Source organism: Lagenorhynchus albirostris, chromosome X (assembly GCF_949774975.1).
Source record: "Lagenorhynchus albirostris chromosome X, mLagAlb1.1, whole genome shotgun sequence".
Lineage (NCBI taxonomy): Eukaryota > Metazoa > Chordata > Mammalia > Artiodactyla > Delphinidae > Lagenorhynchus > Lagenorhynchus albirostris.
The window spans coordinates 69,838,029-69,852,695 of record NC_083116.1 but is presented as its reverse complement, the minus strand read 5'-3'; the positions used below and the strand labels follow the sequence as shown (position 1 = coordinate 69,852,695).

Sequence of the window (14,667 nt, the reverse complement as noted above, 5' to 3'; positions counted from 1 at the left end):
AATGGAGACACGACAACCCAAAAGCTATGGGATGCAGCAAAAGCAGTTCTAAGAGGGAAGTTTATAGCAATACAATCCTACCTTGAGAAACAGGGGAGGGAAGCAGGAAGATGGCGAGTGAGTAAAATGCGGAGATAACCTTCCTCCCCACAGATACACCAGAAATACATCTACATGTGGAACAACTCCTACAGAACACCTACTGAACGCTGGCAGAAGACCTCAGACCTCCCAAAAGGCAAGAAACTCCCCACGTACCTGGGTAGGGCAAAAGAAAACAGAATAAACAGAGACACAAGAATAGGGACGGTACCTGCACCAGTGGGAGGGAGCTGTGAAGGAGGAAAAGTTTCCACACACTAGGAAGCCCCTTCGCGGGCGGAGACTGCGGGAGGCAGAGGGGGAAAGCTTCGGAGCCGCAGAGGAGAGCGCAGCAACAGGGGTGCGGAGAGCAAAGCGGAGAGATTCCTGCACAGAGGATCTGTGCCTATCGGCACTCAGCAGCTCGAGAGGCTTGTCTGCTCACCCGCCGGGGCGGGTGGGGCTGGGAGCTGAGGCTCAGGCTTTGGTCAGAGTGAAGGGAGAGGACTGGTGTTGTGGGCGTGAACACAGCCTGCAGGGGGTTAGTGCACCATGACTAGCCGGGAGGGAGTCCGAGGAAAAGTCTGGACCTGCAGAAGAGGCAAGAGATTGTTTCTTCCCTCTTTGTTTCCTGGTGTGCGAGGAGAGGGGATTAAGAGCTCTGCTTAAAGCAGTTCCAGAGACGGGCGCAAGTCGTGGCTAAGAGCGCAGACCACAGAGACGGGCATGAGACGCTAAGGACTGCTGCTGCCGCCAACAAGAAGCCTGTGTGTGAGCACAGGTCACTATCCACACCTCCCTTCCGGGGAGCCTGTGAAGCCCGCCGATGCCAGGGTCCAGGAATCCAGGGACCACTTCCCCGGGAGAATGCACGGTGTGCCTCAGGCTGGTGCAACGTCCCGCCAGCCTCTGCCGCCGCAGGATCGCCCGGCATCCGCACCCCTCCCTCCCGCCCCGACCTGAGTAAGCCAGAGTCCCCGGAGCAGCTGCTCCTTTAAACCCATCCTGCCTGAGCGAAGAACAGACGCCCTCTGGCGACCTACACGCAGAGGCGGGGCCAAATCCAAAGCTGAGCCCCTGGGAGCTGTGAGAACAAAGAAGAGAAAGGGAAATCTCTCCCAGCAGCCTCAGAAGCAGTGGATTAAAGCTCACAATCAACTTGATGTACCCTGCATCTGTGGAATACATGAATAGACAACGAACCATCCGAAATTGAGGAGGTGGGCTTTGAGAACAAGGTTTATTATTTTTTCCCCTTTTCCACTTTTTGTGAGTGTCTATATGTATGCTTCTGTGTGACATTTTGTCCGTATACCTTTGCTTTCACCATTTGTGCTTGGGTTCTATCCGTCCGTTTTTTAGTTTTTGTTTTTTTCTTAATAATTATTTTTTATTTTAATAACTTTTTAAATTTTATCTTACTTTATTTTATCTTCTTTCTTTCCTTCCTTCCTTCTTTCTTTATTTCTTTCTTTTTTCTTTCTTTCTACTCTTTCTCACTTTTATTCTGAGCCATGTGGATGAAAGGCTCTAAGTGCTGCAGTGAGGAGTCAGTGCTGTGCTTCTGAGGTGGGAGAGCCAGCTTCAGGACACTGGTCCACAAGAGACCTCCCAGCTCCACATGGCGAAAATCTCCCAGAGATCTCCATCTCAACACCAGCACCCAGCTTTACTCAACGACCAGCAAGCTACAGTGCTGGACACCCTATGCCAAACAACTAGCAAGACAGGAACACAACCCCACCCATTAGCAGAGAGGCTGCTTAAAATCATAATAAGTCCACAGACACCCTAAAACACACGACCAGAGGACAACCGGCCCACCAGAAAGACAAGATCCAGCCTCATCCACCAGAACACAGGCACTAGTCCCCTCCACTAGGAAGCCTACACAGCCCACTGAACAAACTTTAGCCCCTGGGGACAGACACCACAAACAATGGGAATTACGAACCTGCAGCCTGCAAAACAGAGGCCCCAAACACAGTAAGATATGCAAAATGAGAAGACAGAAAAACACACAGCAGATGAAGGAGCAAGATAAAAACCCACCAGCTCTAACAAATGAAGTGGAAATAGGCAGACTACCTGAAAAAGAATTCAGAATAATAATAGTAAAGATGATCAAAAATCGTGGAAATAGAATAGAAAAAATGCAAGAAACAATTAACAGGGACCTAGAAGAACTAAAGATGAAACAGGCAATGATGAACAACACAATAAATGAAATTAAAAATACTCTAGATGGGATCAATATCAGAATAACTGAGGCAGAAGAACGGATAGCTGACCTGGAAGATAAAATAGTGGAAATAACTACTGCAGAGAAGAATAAAGAAAAAAAATGAAAAGAACTGAGGACAGTCTCAGAACACTCTGGGACAACACTAAACGCACCAGCATTCGAATTATAGGGGTCCCAGAAGAAGAAGAGAAAAAGAAAGGGACTGAGAAAATATTTGAAGGGATTAGAGTTGAAAACAGCCCTAATATGGGAAAGGAAATAGTTAATCAAGTCCAGGAAGCACAGACAGTCCCATACAGGATAAATCCAAGGAGAAACACGCCAAGACACATATAAATCAAACTGTCAAAAATTAAATACAAAGAAAACATATTAAAAACAGCAAGGGAAAAACAACAAATAACACACAGGGGGATCCCCATAAGGTTAACAGCTGATCTTTCAGCAGAAACTCTGCAAGCCAGAAGGGACTGGCAGGACATATTTAAAGTGATGAAGGAGGAAAACCTACAACCAAGATTGCTTTACTGAGCAAGGATCTCTTTCAGACTTGGTGGAAAAATTAAGATCTTTACAGACTAGCAAACGCTGAAAGAGTACAGCACCACCAAACCAAGTTTACAACAAATGCTAAACGAACTTCTTTAGACAAGAAACACAAGAGAAGGAAAAGACCTACAATAACAAACCCAAAACAGTTAAGAAAATGGGAATAGGAACATACATATCGATAATTACCTTAAATGTAAATGGATTGAATGCTCCCACCAAAAGACACAGACCGGCTGAATGGACAAAAAAACAAGACCCTTATATATGCTGTCTACAAGATCACCACTTCAGACCTAGGGACACATACAGACTGAAAGTAAGGGGATGGAAAAAGATGTTCCATGCAAATGGAAACCAAAAGAAAGCTGGAGTGGCAATTCTCATATCAGACAAAATAGACATTGTAATAAAGACTATTAGAAGAGACAAAGAAGGACCCTACATAATGATCAAGGGATCGATCCAAGAAGAAGATATAACAATTGTAAATACTTATTCACCCAACATAGGAGCACCACAATCCATAAGGCAAATACTAACAGCCATAAAAGGGAAATCGACAGTAACATATTCATAGGAGGGCACTTTACACACCACTTTCAGCAATGGACAGATCATCCAAAATGAAAATAAATAAGGAAACACAAGCTTTAAATGATACATCGAACAAGATGGACTTAATTGATATTTATAGGACATTCCATCCATAAAAAGCACAATACACTTTCTTCTCAAGTGCTCATGGAACATTCTCCAGGATAGATCATATCTTGGGTCACCAATCCAGCCTTGGTAAATTTAAGAAAACAGAAATTGTATCAAGTATCTTTTCTGATCACAATGCTATGAGACTAGATATCAATTACAGGAAAAGATCTGTAAGAAATACAAACACATGGAGGCTAAACAATACACTACTTAATAACAAAGTGATCACTGAAGAAATCAAAGAGGAAATCAAAAAATACCCAGAAACAAATGACAATGGAGCCACGACGACCCAAAACCTATGGGATGCAGCAAAAACAGTTTTAAGGGGGAAGTTTATAGCAATACGATCCTACCTTAAGAAACAGGAAACATCTCGAATAAATAACCTAACATTGCACCTAAAGCAATTAGAGAAAGAAGAACAAAAAAACCCCAAAGTTAGCAGAAGGAAAGAAGTCATAAAGATCAGATAGGAAATAAATGAAAAATAAATGAAGGAAACGATAGCAAAGATCAATAAAATTAAAAGCTGGTTCTTTGAGAAGATAAACAAAATTGATAAAGCATTAGCCAAACTCATCAAGAACAAAACAGAGAAGACTCAAATCAATAGAATTAGAAATGAAAAAGGAGAAGTAACAACTGACACTGCAGAAATACAAAATATCATGAGAGATTACTACAAGCAACTCCATGCCAATAAAATGGACAAACTGGAAGAAATGGACAAATTCTTAGAAATGTACACCCTGCCAAGACTAAATCAGGAAGAAATAGAAAATACGAACAGACCAATCACAAGCACTGAAATTGAAACTGTGATTAAAATTTTTCCAAAAAACAAAAGCCCAGGACCAGATGGCTTCACAGGCGAATTCTGTCAAACATTTAGAGAAGACCTAACACCTATCCTTCTCAAACTCTTCCAACATATAGCAGAGGGAGGAACACTCCTAAACTCATTCTATGAGGCCACCATCGCCCTGATACCAAAACCAGACAAGGATGTCACAAAGAAAGAAAACTACAGGCCAATATCACTGATGAACATAGATGCAAAACTCCTTAACAAAATACTAGCAAACAGAATCAAACAGCACATTAAAGGATCATACATCATGATCAAGTGGTGTTTATTCCAGGGATGCAAGGATTCTTCAATATATGCAAATCAATCAACGTGATACACCATATTAAAAAATTGAAGGAGAAAAACCATATGGTCATCTCAATAGATGAAGAGAAAGCTTTCAACAAAATTCAACACCCATTTATGATAAAAACCCGCCAGAATGTAGGCATAGAGGGAACTTCCCTCAACATAAGAAAGGACATATATGTCAAACGCACAGCCAACATCGTCCTCAATGGTGGAAAACTGAAAGCATTTCCATTAAGATCAGGAACAAGACAAGGTTGCCCACTCTCACCACTCTTATTCAACATAGTTTTGGAAGTTTTAGCCACAGCAATCCGGGAAGAAAAGGAAATAAAAAGACACCAAATCGGAAAAGAAGAAGTAAAGCTGTCACTCTTTGCAGATGACATGATACTATACATAGAGAATCCTAAAGATGCTACCAGGAAACTACTAGAGCTAATCAATGAATTTGGTGAAGTTGCAGGGTACAAAATTAATGTACAGAAATCTGTTTCATTCCTATACGCTAATGATGAAAAATCTGAAAGTGAAATCAAGAAAACACTCCTATTTACAACTGCATCAAAAAGAACAAAATATCTAGGAGTAAACCTACCTAAGGAGACAAAAGACCTGTATGAAGAAAATTATAAGACACTGATAAAAGAATTTAAAAATGATACAAATAGATGCAGAGATATACCATGTTCTTGGATTGGAAGAATCAACATTGTGAAAGTGACTCTACTACCCAAAGCAATCTATACATTCAATGCAATCCCTATCAAACTACCACTGGCGTTTTTCACAGAACTAGAACAAAAAATTTCACAATTTGTACGGAAACACAATAGGACAGACTCTTTAATAAGTTGTGCTGGGAAAATTGGACAGGTACATGTAAAAATATGAGATTAGAACACTCCCTAACACCATACACAAAAATAAGCTCAAAATGGATTAAAGACCTAAATGTAAGGCCAGAAACTATCAAACTCTTAGAGGAAAACATACGCAGAACACTCTATGACATAAATCACATCAAGTTCCTTATTGACCCACCTACTAGAGAAATGGAAATAAAAACAAAAATAAACAAATGGGAACCAATGAAACTGCAAAGCTTTTGCACAGCAAAGGAAACCACAAACCAGACCAAAAGACAGCCCTCAGAATGGGAGAAAATATTTTCAAATGAAGTAACTGACAAAGGATTAATCTCCAAAATTTACAAGCAGCTCATGCAGCTCAATAACAAAAAACAAACAACCCAATCCAAAAATGGGCAGAAGACCTAAATAGGCATTTCTCCAAAGAAGATATACAGATTGCCAACAAACACATGAAAGAATGCTCAACAGCATTAATCATTAGAAAACTGCAAATCAAAACTACCACGAAGTATCATCTCATACCAGTCAGAGTGCACATCATCAAAAATCTAGAAAGAATAAATGCGGGAGAGGGTGTGGAGAAAAGGGAACACTCTTGCACTGCTGGTGGGACTGTGAATTGGTACAGCCACTATGGAGAACAGTATGGAGGTTCCTTAAAATACTACAAATAGAACAACCATATGACCCAGCCATCCCACTACTGGACATATACCCTGAGAAAACCATAATTCAAAAAGAGTCATGTACCAAAATGTTTATTGCAGTTCTATGTACAATAGCCAGGAGATGCAAGCAACCTAAGTGTCCATCATTGGAAGAATGGATAAAGAAGACGTGGCACATGTATAAAATGGAATATTACTCAGCTATAGAAAGAAACGAAATTGGGTTATTTGTAGTGAGGTAGATAGACCTAGAGTCTGTCATACAGAGTGAAGTAAGTCCGAAGAGAAAGACAAATACCGTATGCTAACACATATATATGGAATCTAAGGGGAAAAAATTGTCATGAAGAACCTAGGGGTAAGATGGGAATAAAGATACAGACCTACTAGAGAATGGACTTGGGGATATGGGTAGGGGGAAGGGTAAGCTGTGACAAAGTGAGAGAGTGGCATGGACATATATACACTACCAAACATAAAATAGATATCTAGTCGGAAGCGGCCGCATAGTACAGGGAGATCAGCTCGGTGCTTTGTGACCACCTGCAGGGGTGGGATAGGGAGGGTGGGAGGGAGGGAGACGCAAGAGGGAAGAAATATGGGAACATATGTTTATGTATAACTGATTCAGTTTGTTATAAAGCAGGAACTAACACACCATTGTAAAGCAATTATGCTCCATTAAAGATTTTTTAAAAATCAATAACGAATACTCTCCCCTCACTTTAGTCTGTTCTTGGTCAGAAAGCAGTGGTAGCAGCCCTATCAAGCCCTGCAGTGTTAGTGTGACCTATTTTGGAAGAGGTGCCTCTCTGGGCAAGAGCCGAAAGCAGTGGAGTGCTGGAGGGTACCCTTACTGGAACATAAGAGGCGACTATCACATTGTCGGGAATTTTGTGAGCCAACTTTTAAACACAGCTGTCATTAAAACTAAATCGTATACAGTAACAATTACATTACATACATTATATTGAAAACGAACATAATACATGATCAAAAGTCATCGACTCCTAATATTTTCCTACATTTTTCTATTAGCTATGCTCTTGAGATTGTGCTTATTTATTGTAACTGAATGATGGAAATGCATCTCTTCCCAACTCTGCATCAAAGGCCATCAAGTTGGTAGCTTGAAATCGGCAAATGCTACAACACAGTGCGATTCTTCCAACCCTCGTCCTCCCCCACAGAGCCTGTTGTTAAACATTTACCTGCATGGCACTGGTTGAGATTGATCCACTCTGCAGATACCCTGGTGTGGTGGATATCCTCAGATCCAACCAGTGTTGTTATATACCATACCAGAGTCAAGGGCTAACTCACAACTGTTATGTAAAGTGATATTTTAAACCTGCGACCAAAGGATGGTTCACGAAAGATGTTTAACGTCTACCATTTATAACAATGTCCTAAGACGCCCATACTATGCCATTAAGAGACTTTTAAAAGAGGTATAGCTCAACACGTGTCGGGGTGTGGTGGGGGTGGGGGTGGATCATGAACATCAGCAGAGGACTGAGAAACAAGTGCAGGTAGATCTGATCAATTCCTATAGATTGTTACTTTGAGTATGAAATAAAGGGATGATTCTTGAAAGACCCTTCTGACTGGGCGTCTGTGGCTTGAAGCTTTGAACTTCTCACTCGACACTTTGTAAAAAAGTAAATTTATTAGCTAATTTAGGGCAAGGCAAAGAGAAGGGAGTCTCCACCCATCTTTGGCTAAACATTTCCCTTCAAACACTTGTGCAACTCTTTGAGCGCATTTCCTCATATGTAAAAGGGTGATAATAATGCTTAGCTTACAGAGCTGTTGTGAGGTTCTATGTGCTTAGCATACGGTGAACACAGAATAACGAAATGATAATGATTCTTCCTTGTATTTCCTGGGTCCTTCAAAAGTAGTCCCCAGGTCTAATTCATCTCCCCTCTTTGATTCTTCTTGTCCTGATTGGCTTCAGTTTCCCCCCACTGTAAAATACATATTGGACTAGAATCAAACTGGCATTCCATTGGCCAAAGTTGGCCTGCTGGGATGTGTTGTTTGGCCCATGTAAAGGGCTTAAAGAGGAAACCAGAGCCAACATTTGAAAATTGAGATATTTTACATAGAAATCTAGAATTTCATCTTCTCTTGAAAAATCAGGAGATGGGGCAACAATGAGCCCACATTCCTGCATGGCAACAATTGGCTAGAGCCAAGTGACAGCTGCCCCCTTAGGTAGAGCATGCACTGTCAATTGGCCAGACCCCATCTGGCCTGCTCTACTCATTTATATAATCTGCTTGATTCTGCAGACATCTCAATTTGTGGCCCTCTGGACAACTGGAAGCAGTCTATGCCAGGAAAGGCGTAGGCACTTACTTGCTGAATGAATAAATCTCCTACGCTTTTCTTTTTTTCTACCATTTTCTTATCTAGCCATGTTAAGAAATCCCAGTTATTGAGTAAAGAGCTTCTCCCTTTGAAAAGTGAATTGAACGAGTCTGTTAGAGTCAGGAGAGTCTAAGTTATACTGTGGTAACAAACAACTCCTATATCTCAGTGCCTTACAACAAGGGTTTATTATTTGCTCTCACACACAAACCTAGACACAAAATGAAAACATCCTCAGATTTTCACATGCATGGATAAGTATATGAGCGTGTCAGTATGTTCACAATCACGAATCCAATAAAACCTCTGGCAGATGAACATATGGACTCACACAGAACCCTATTTAGAGACTGATCAGCTTAGATTGTACAACCCTGTTTTCATAAGAGACATTAAAAGGCCCTGGGATCCAAGAAAGTAAAGGATGGAGGTACAAGAATATCCATCCTCAGTCAAGGAATTGCCCCGTATAAAAAAACGGGTCTGAAAGCTTATATAAGCGCCTAAGGGCTTAGAAAAAGACGTTAAGAATTTTGGACATTAAGCATTTTGCAAATGCATACATAGGCAGTATTTTAGTGAGTTCTCCCCCTCTGGGCTTCTAGCTCAAGGGGGAGATGCACCCCAGGTGTCCATTAGGCAGAGAAACAGAGCTGGCTGGCGCAGGTCCAAGAGAGGGGTTAGGAGGCTGAAGTCCTCTATCTCCAGCAGGAGCTGTATACACAAAGAACGGGGTCAGGGTCAGGTCACACCCACTTTCCCTCCTGGCTCTCCCCTCTTTTTTGTTCCACCCAATCAAGGCTTTGTCACCTGGACTGTATTGCACAGAACTCTTCCTTGCTGGTTTGCCCACCTCAAGTCCTGCCTCCTCCAAACCCTCCATCACAGCCACCACATTTCTTTTTGTCAAGCCCAGTGTCTCTGAATATGCTCCTCCCTAGTTCAGACATTCCCTGGCTCCTCATCACCCACAGTGGCTGATCTAACCTCCTAAGCCTGGCATGCCAGACCTCCGTGACTGGTAGCCTCTCCACCCTCATCCCCTCTGTTCCAGCAGTTCCTTCAGGGTGGCTGCTTCACTCACACTCCATACCGAATGCACCATTTTGGTCTGGTCGTGCCCAGCCTTCCCTCTCAGCCTCCCCAGGTGTCTATCTCGCCTCCAGTCCTTCCTCCCCAGGCTCATCAGTGAGATACAGCCGCAAAACACGACTTGTGAAGGCATCCATGCTCCACCTTGAGACTGGAAGCTCCCTGAAGGCAGGAACCAGATCTCCTTCTGCACTAGGCTCTTGCCACCTATGTATGTCCTCCCCAGGTCACAGCAGACTTCAGGGGTCTGGATAGAAAGTCCTGGGCCGGGAGTCAGGAGACCTGGTTCTTCCACTTGATATGCTGCATGCCCTAGGGTAGGTCCCTGCTACTCTTAGGGACTTGGTTTCCTTATTTCTTGACATCAGGGCACTGGACATTTGGTGTTGAGCACAATGCTCCATAAACCGATGATTCACTGAACAACCATGTACTGCCACTTCAAGAGTCAGACTGAGGAGCTTGGCTGCCTGGGCCCAAAGAGGTTCAACCCCCAACCCCCCTCCTACTCTGACTTCCCAGTCAGGCCCTGCTTAACACAACCGCCTCCCATTTCCCAACTATCCCCAACCCCATGTTCTCCTTTCAAAGACCAGGCTACCTGGTGCAACTCAGGGCTGGAGCACAGAGATGGAGCCAGAAGGGGCCTGGGAAGATTCTCTCAGAGCCAGCAGAGCCTCGGCCGCTTCCAGTTTTCGCTGCCACTCTGAGGAGGCAGAAACCGAGACCTGGTCGGAAGCTTTGGGAGCCTGCAAAGCAAAGGATGTGAGAGAATGGGAGCTGGGAACCCACACCTCCCCCGTGCCCCTTCAGTCCCCAGCTACCCTGAGGCCTTCTGCTCTTCTCCTTCACTAAGCTTGGCCCCTGCCAGGGTTCTGGACCCCACAATTTCCCCAGAATCCGTGGCTGCAGTAGAAGGGGGTTAAGGGTGGCACAGGGCTGGAGGATCAGAGTTGAGCATCTAGGAACAAGGAAAGGAGAAGCCAGGGGATTTACCCCTCTGGCAGGCACATACTACCAGTAGAGAGAGAGGAGCAAGGATTTTGCAATATCTGCATGTGGGAGTCTGAATGCCAGCTGGCCATTAGTCGTTGTGGCTTGGACAAGTCCGTTCCCCTGCTTGGACTGTCTTCTTTTCTGTACCTTTCTTTTTCTATATCTTTCCTGAGACACTAATTCCTCCCAGCTTTTTCAAAACTCCCAAGGCAACAGTAAAGATTATGGGAAGTCAGAGGTGTCTGTGTTTTAATCTTCAAGGCACCTGGAGTGACGTGATTACTGTCCCTGTCCAAGGACTGGTTCTTGCCTCCATATTCCCCAATCAAGTTTCCCAAGGCACTTGAAGGGCCAGCTTGGCTCATCTCCAGGAACTTTTCTCTGACGGTTATTAGACTCTCGCCTGGGTGAGATGGTGGGCCTCACCATCATGGCCCCCCTTCTCAGCAGGAGCTTCTATCCCATCGATTTGTTTCATGTGGAATAACAGCCTCCAGTTGTCAAAGGCCTGCTATGTGGCAGGCCTTGTGCTAGTCCTCTTGTCAATGTTATAGGTGTAGAATATTGTCCCCTCTCAGTACACTGATAGGAAAATAGAGGCTCAGAGATGTAAAGTTACTTTTCCAAAGTCTCACAAATTGGAAATGGCAAATCTGGGAGAGCTCTGTCGTTGCCCCATAGTCTGAGATGCCACCTTCTCCTCCTCCTCCTCCTCCTCCACTTGCACCGCACTGCCTTCACTTCCTCTTTCTTGCTGCCATGGCCTTAACCAGAAGGTTGGGCACTCAATAACAAAATATACAACTAGCTCCATGGTCCTTCTCACTCTACTCACCTGCTGGGCAGGGCAGGGGGTCTGTGTGTCTTCCTGGAAAGAGAAATTGTTAGTTGCTTCTTCAAGGGTGCTGGAGTCCAGGACAGAGACAAAGATTCCGAGGCCAGACCGATCAGCAGAGCTCCTTGGGAGCTTGCCTGCAGGAGCAGAGAGCACAGGTTGGAGTCAGGGACCAAGCCGGCCATGGAAAGGAGATGTGGGCATGTTTTAGGACAACAATAGGAGCCCAGGATGTCAGAGTTGGGAAGACCTTGAAGACCAGCTAGTCCTACTCTTCATTTTGGGACTGGGGACTATGAGACCCAGAGAGAAGTATTTTTCCCCCCCAGGGTCATATGGCAAGTTGCAGTAGGGTTAGAGATGGTACCCAGGTCTTCAGGACACAGGAAGGGGTCTGGGCAGTGGCTGAGGTGGAAGCTTCCCACACTGGCCCCAGACTCCTCCCCAGGGGTTGCACAGGGGTGGGCCTCAAGCTGATGTTCTCCTTCCCAACTGTGAGAGACTGGGGACAGCTTAGGTGAGCCTTTCTCCCTGACCGTCTCCCCCCGACTCTACCTCCCACCCAATCTGAGGCCTCATCCCACTGTGGACCTTTTTGACTGCACCCCCCCCCCCAGATGTCTCCAGCCCACCAACACTTGGTAGATAATATTGATGAGGTTTTATAGTTGGGGAAGCTAAGGCCCAAGGAGTAACTTGCCCAAAGCCACATCGAAATTGGGTGGTAGGACTGGTGACAGAACTACTCATGCTCCCTACACCCAAAACTCAGACACCCTCCCTGGCCAGAGATACTCACTGGGGACTCCTGCTTGAATGGCCAACTTGTTGACATGACTGTGAGCTTTGGGAGAGGTGGTCCCACTCCTTATCAGTCCTTCAGTCAGGTGCCTCTTTCGGAGTGGCCCCTGCTCTGACTTCAAGGTACTCTCAGCAGGCAAGATGCTGCAGTGTTCCCTAAAGTGGGGGATTGCAGGTCTAAAGTCAGTCACCTTTAGAGGAGCCCACTCCCCTCCCCTTGTCAGACACCATACTCACGAGAAGAGGGCACACTTGTGACACTCGCAGACCTTGAAGAGGCAGTAGTGCTCCTGGTCCTTGACTTGGGCAGTGATGCCGTGTTTGTGGCAGCGGGCTCTGCGACGTTTAGCTCTTCTGGGGCCAGGTTCAATCCCCCATGGGGCTCCGGTCTCAAGTCCAGTGGTGGAGTCAGGGGGGCCGCAGGGCACAGCAGGCATTTCATTGGGATCCATGGTTCTAGAGCAAGGAGTGGAGGTCAGGGTGGCCACATGATCCCCTACCCACAACGTACTCCCTCTGCCCTTGGAAAGCCCCATCTGAGGCGGCTGGATTCTTCTCCACCCAGCTCACCGTTGAAATGAGATTGTACCCTCCCTTCTTACTTCGTGTAGCCTCCTTCCCAGGGCGCTCCACTCACGCATAGGCAGGTTGCAAGAAACTCTGGGCATGGGTCCTGTATATTTTCAATCCAATTACTAGTCTCTCTGCCTACCTTCACTCCACATAGACACCCTTCACAGGCATGCACATGCACTCTCACGCCCCCTTCAACAATTACTACTTCCCTTTCTCATGTATCATCTTGTATTCTGCTATGCCCAGCTATTATTCCTGGCATCCACTTCCACAATTGTCTTCCTAACTTCCTGCATTCATTCACTCCCTGCTCATGATTCTATGCCCCTCTGCATTCAATTCTATTATTAGTCTCCTGTATGCCCTACATTCAATCTTCCTCTCACCTTCCACTCCTATTTTTTTTTCTTGCACCCCATCGAAATCTTAATTATTCTCTTGCTCCCTCTTTAAACTGACACCCCTTTGCATCTCATGAAATCATATTCTGCTGGATCTCAAGCCCCTGTTTCAATCATTATTTTCATTAATTCCCTCAATTATTTATCAAGTAGATGTTTGTTGATCCCCCCTAGTGAATGCCAGACCCTGATCTAGTCAAAAGCCAACTCCTCACTACACTAATTGTTCTCTTGCACCAACACACCCTCTCTGCTTTCATGCAAACCCGTGCATTCCCTCCACAGCCTCCCAACAATCTTCCATGCTCCTCTCCAAACTTCAACAATTATGCTTGGGCTTCCCTGGTGGCGCAGGGGTTGAGAGTCCGCCTGCCGATGCAGGGGACACGGGTTCGTGCCCCAGTCCGGGAAGATCCCACATGCCACGGAGCGGCTGGGCCCGTGAGCCATGGCCGCTGAGCCTGCGCATCGGGAGCCTGTGCTCCGCAACGGGAGAGGCCACAACAGTGAGAGGCCCGCGTACCGCAAAAAAAAAAAAAAAAAACCAATCACGCTTGAGCACACCTTCCCCTCCTCCCGCACCCAGAGTGCACCACCTCCTCTCAGGCTGCCAGACCATTCCCTGCCACACCCACCTCAGAATCAAAGGGAGGGGCATAAGCCCTGCCCCAGGGGCCAGAGGCCAGGTGTCAGGAGGCCTCAGCAAGCGGTCGTCCGTCCCACAGGACTTCAGCCAAGGGGGCTGGGGTTGGGTGTGGAGTGGGAGGTGGGGGTGGGGGTGGGGGTGGGGCGGGGCGGGACATGAGGTACCCGGCTGAGATGGAGGAGAGGAGAAGGGGTTGGGGATCCATAGCAGGAGGGAGGGAGGAAAGAAGAGGTGTGGAGAATGAGGGTCCTATTCCTGATGCCAGTCTGTGGTTACCCCAGCCTCCACCAGGTCAGAATCAATCTGCTGGGACAGGAGACCCGAAGGAAGCCTCAGCTCTCGCTCCCTTTCCCGCTCTGCCTTCAAAGGCCAATGAGCTTCCAGCTCTGCCTTTCACCTCCCACTGCTATGGCCAGCGACCAATGAGCTTCAAGCTCATCCGAAGGTCACTGACCAAAGTCCTGCCCCACTCGTCGCTTCCCTCCCAGTTCTCCTCTCGCTGGCTTTATTGGGCGGCCGGCCATTTAACTCCGGAAGTGAAGTAGAGCTTTGTGCTCTCCAAACCTTGTTTCCCGAACTGTTCTCTCTTTGGATGTGAAATACTGTACACGCATGCCTTTTAAACACACGTCCTTGGTATTCTGTAACTTACT

At 45.7% G+C, this 14,667-nt stretch overlaps 1 protein-coding gene across 1 annotated transcript; it reads right to left on the bottom strand.

Moving 5' to 3' along the window:
• Window positions 1–8,941: 8,941 nt before the first annotated feature.
• Window positions 8,942–12,843, bottom strand: LOC132513867 (doublesex- and mab-3-related transcription factor C2-like). Its single transcript, XM_060138480.1, has 5 exons — window positions 12,629–12,843; window positions 12,390–12,547; window positions 11,591–11,727; window positions 10,361–10,508; window positions 8,942–9,381 (listed from the first exon to the last, which is right to left on the bottom strand). The coding sequence occupies exons 1-4, from the start codon at window positions 12,841–12,843 to the stop codon at window positions 10,371–10,373; spliced, it is 648 nt and encodes a 215-aa protein (XP_059994463.1). The 3' UTR covers window positions 8,942–9,381; window positions 10,361–10,370.
• Window positions 12,844–14,667: the final 1,824 nt, after the last annotated feature.

Bases quoted from the DNA above. Each gene is read 5' to 3' on its own strand.
- LOC132513867 (XM_060138480.1), bottom strand. From the start codon at position 12,843: ATGGATCCCAATGAAATGCCTGCTGTGCCCTGCGGCCCCCCTGACTCC. The intron at 11,728-12,389 runs GTGAGTATCTCT...CTGCTCCTGCAG, and splicing joins CATTCAAGCAGGAGTCCCCA to GCAAGCTCCCAAGGAGCTCT. The intron at 10,509-11,590 runs GTGAGTAGAGTG...TTTGCTTTGCAG, and splicing joins CCCCCTGCCCTGCCCAGCAG to GCTCCCAAAGCTTCCGACCA.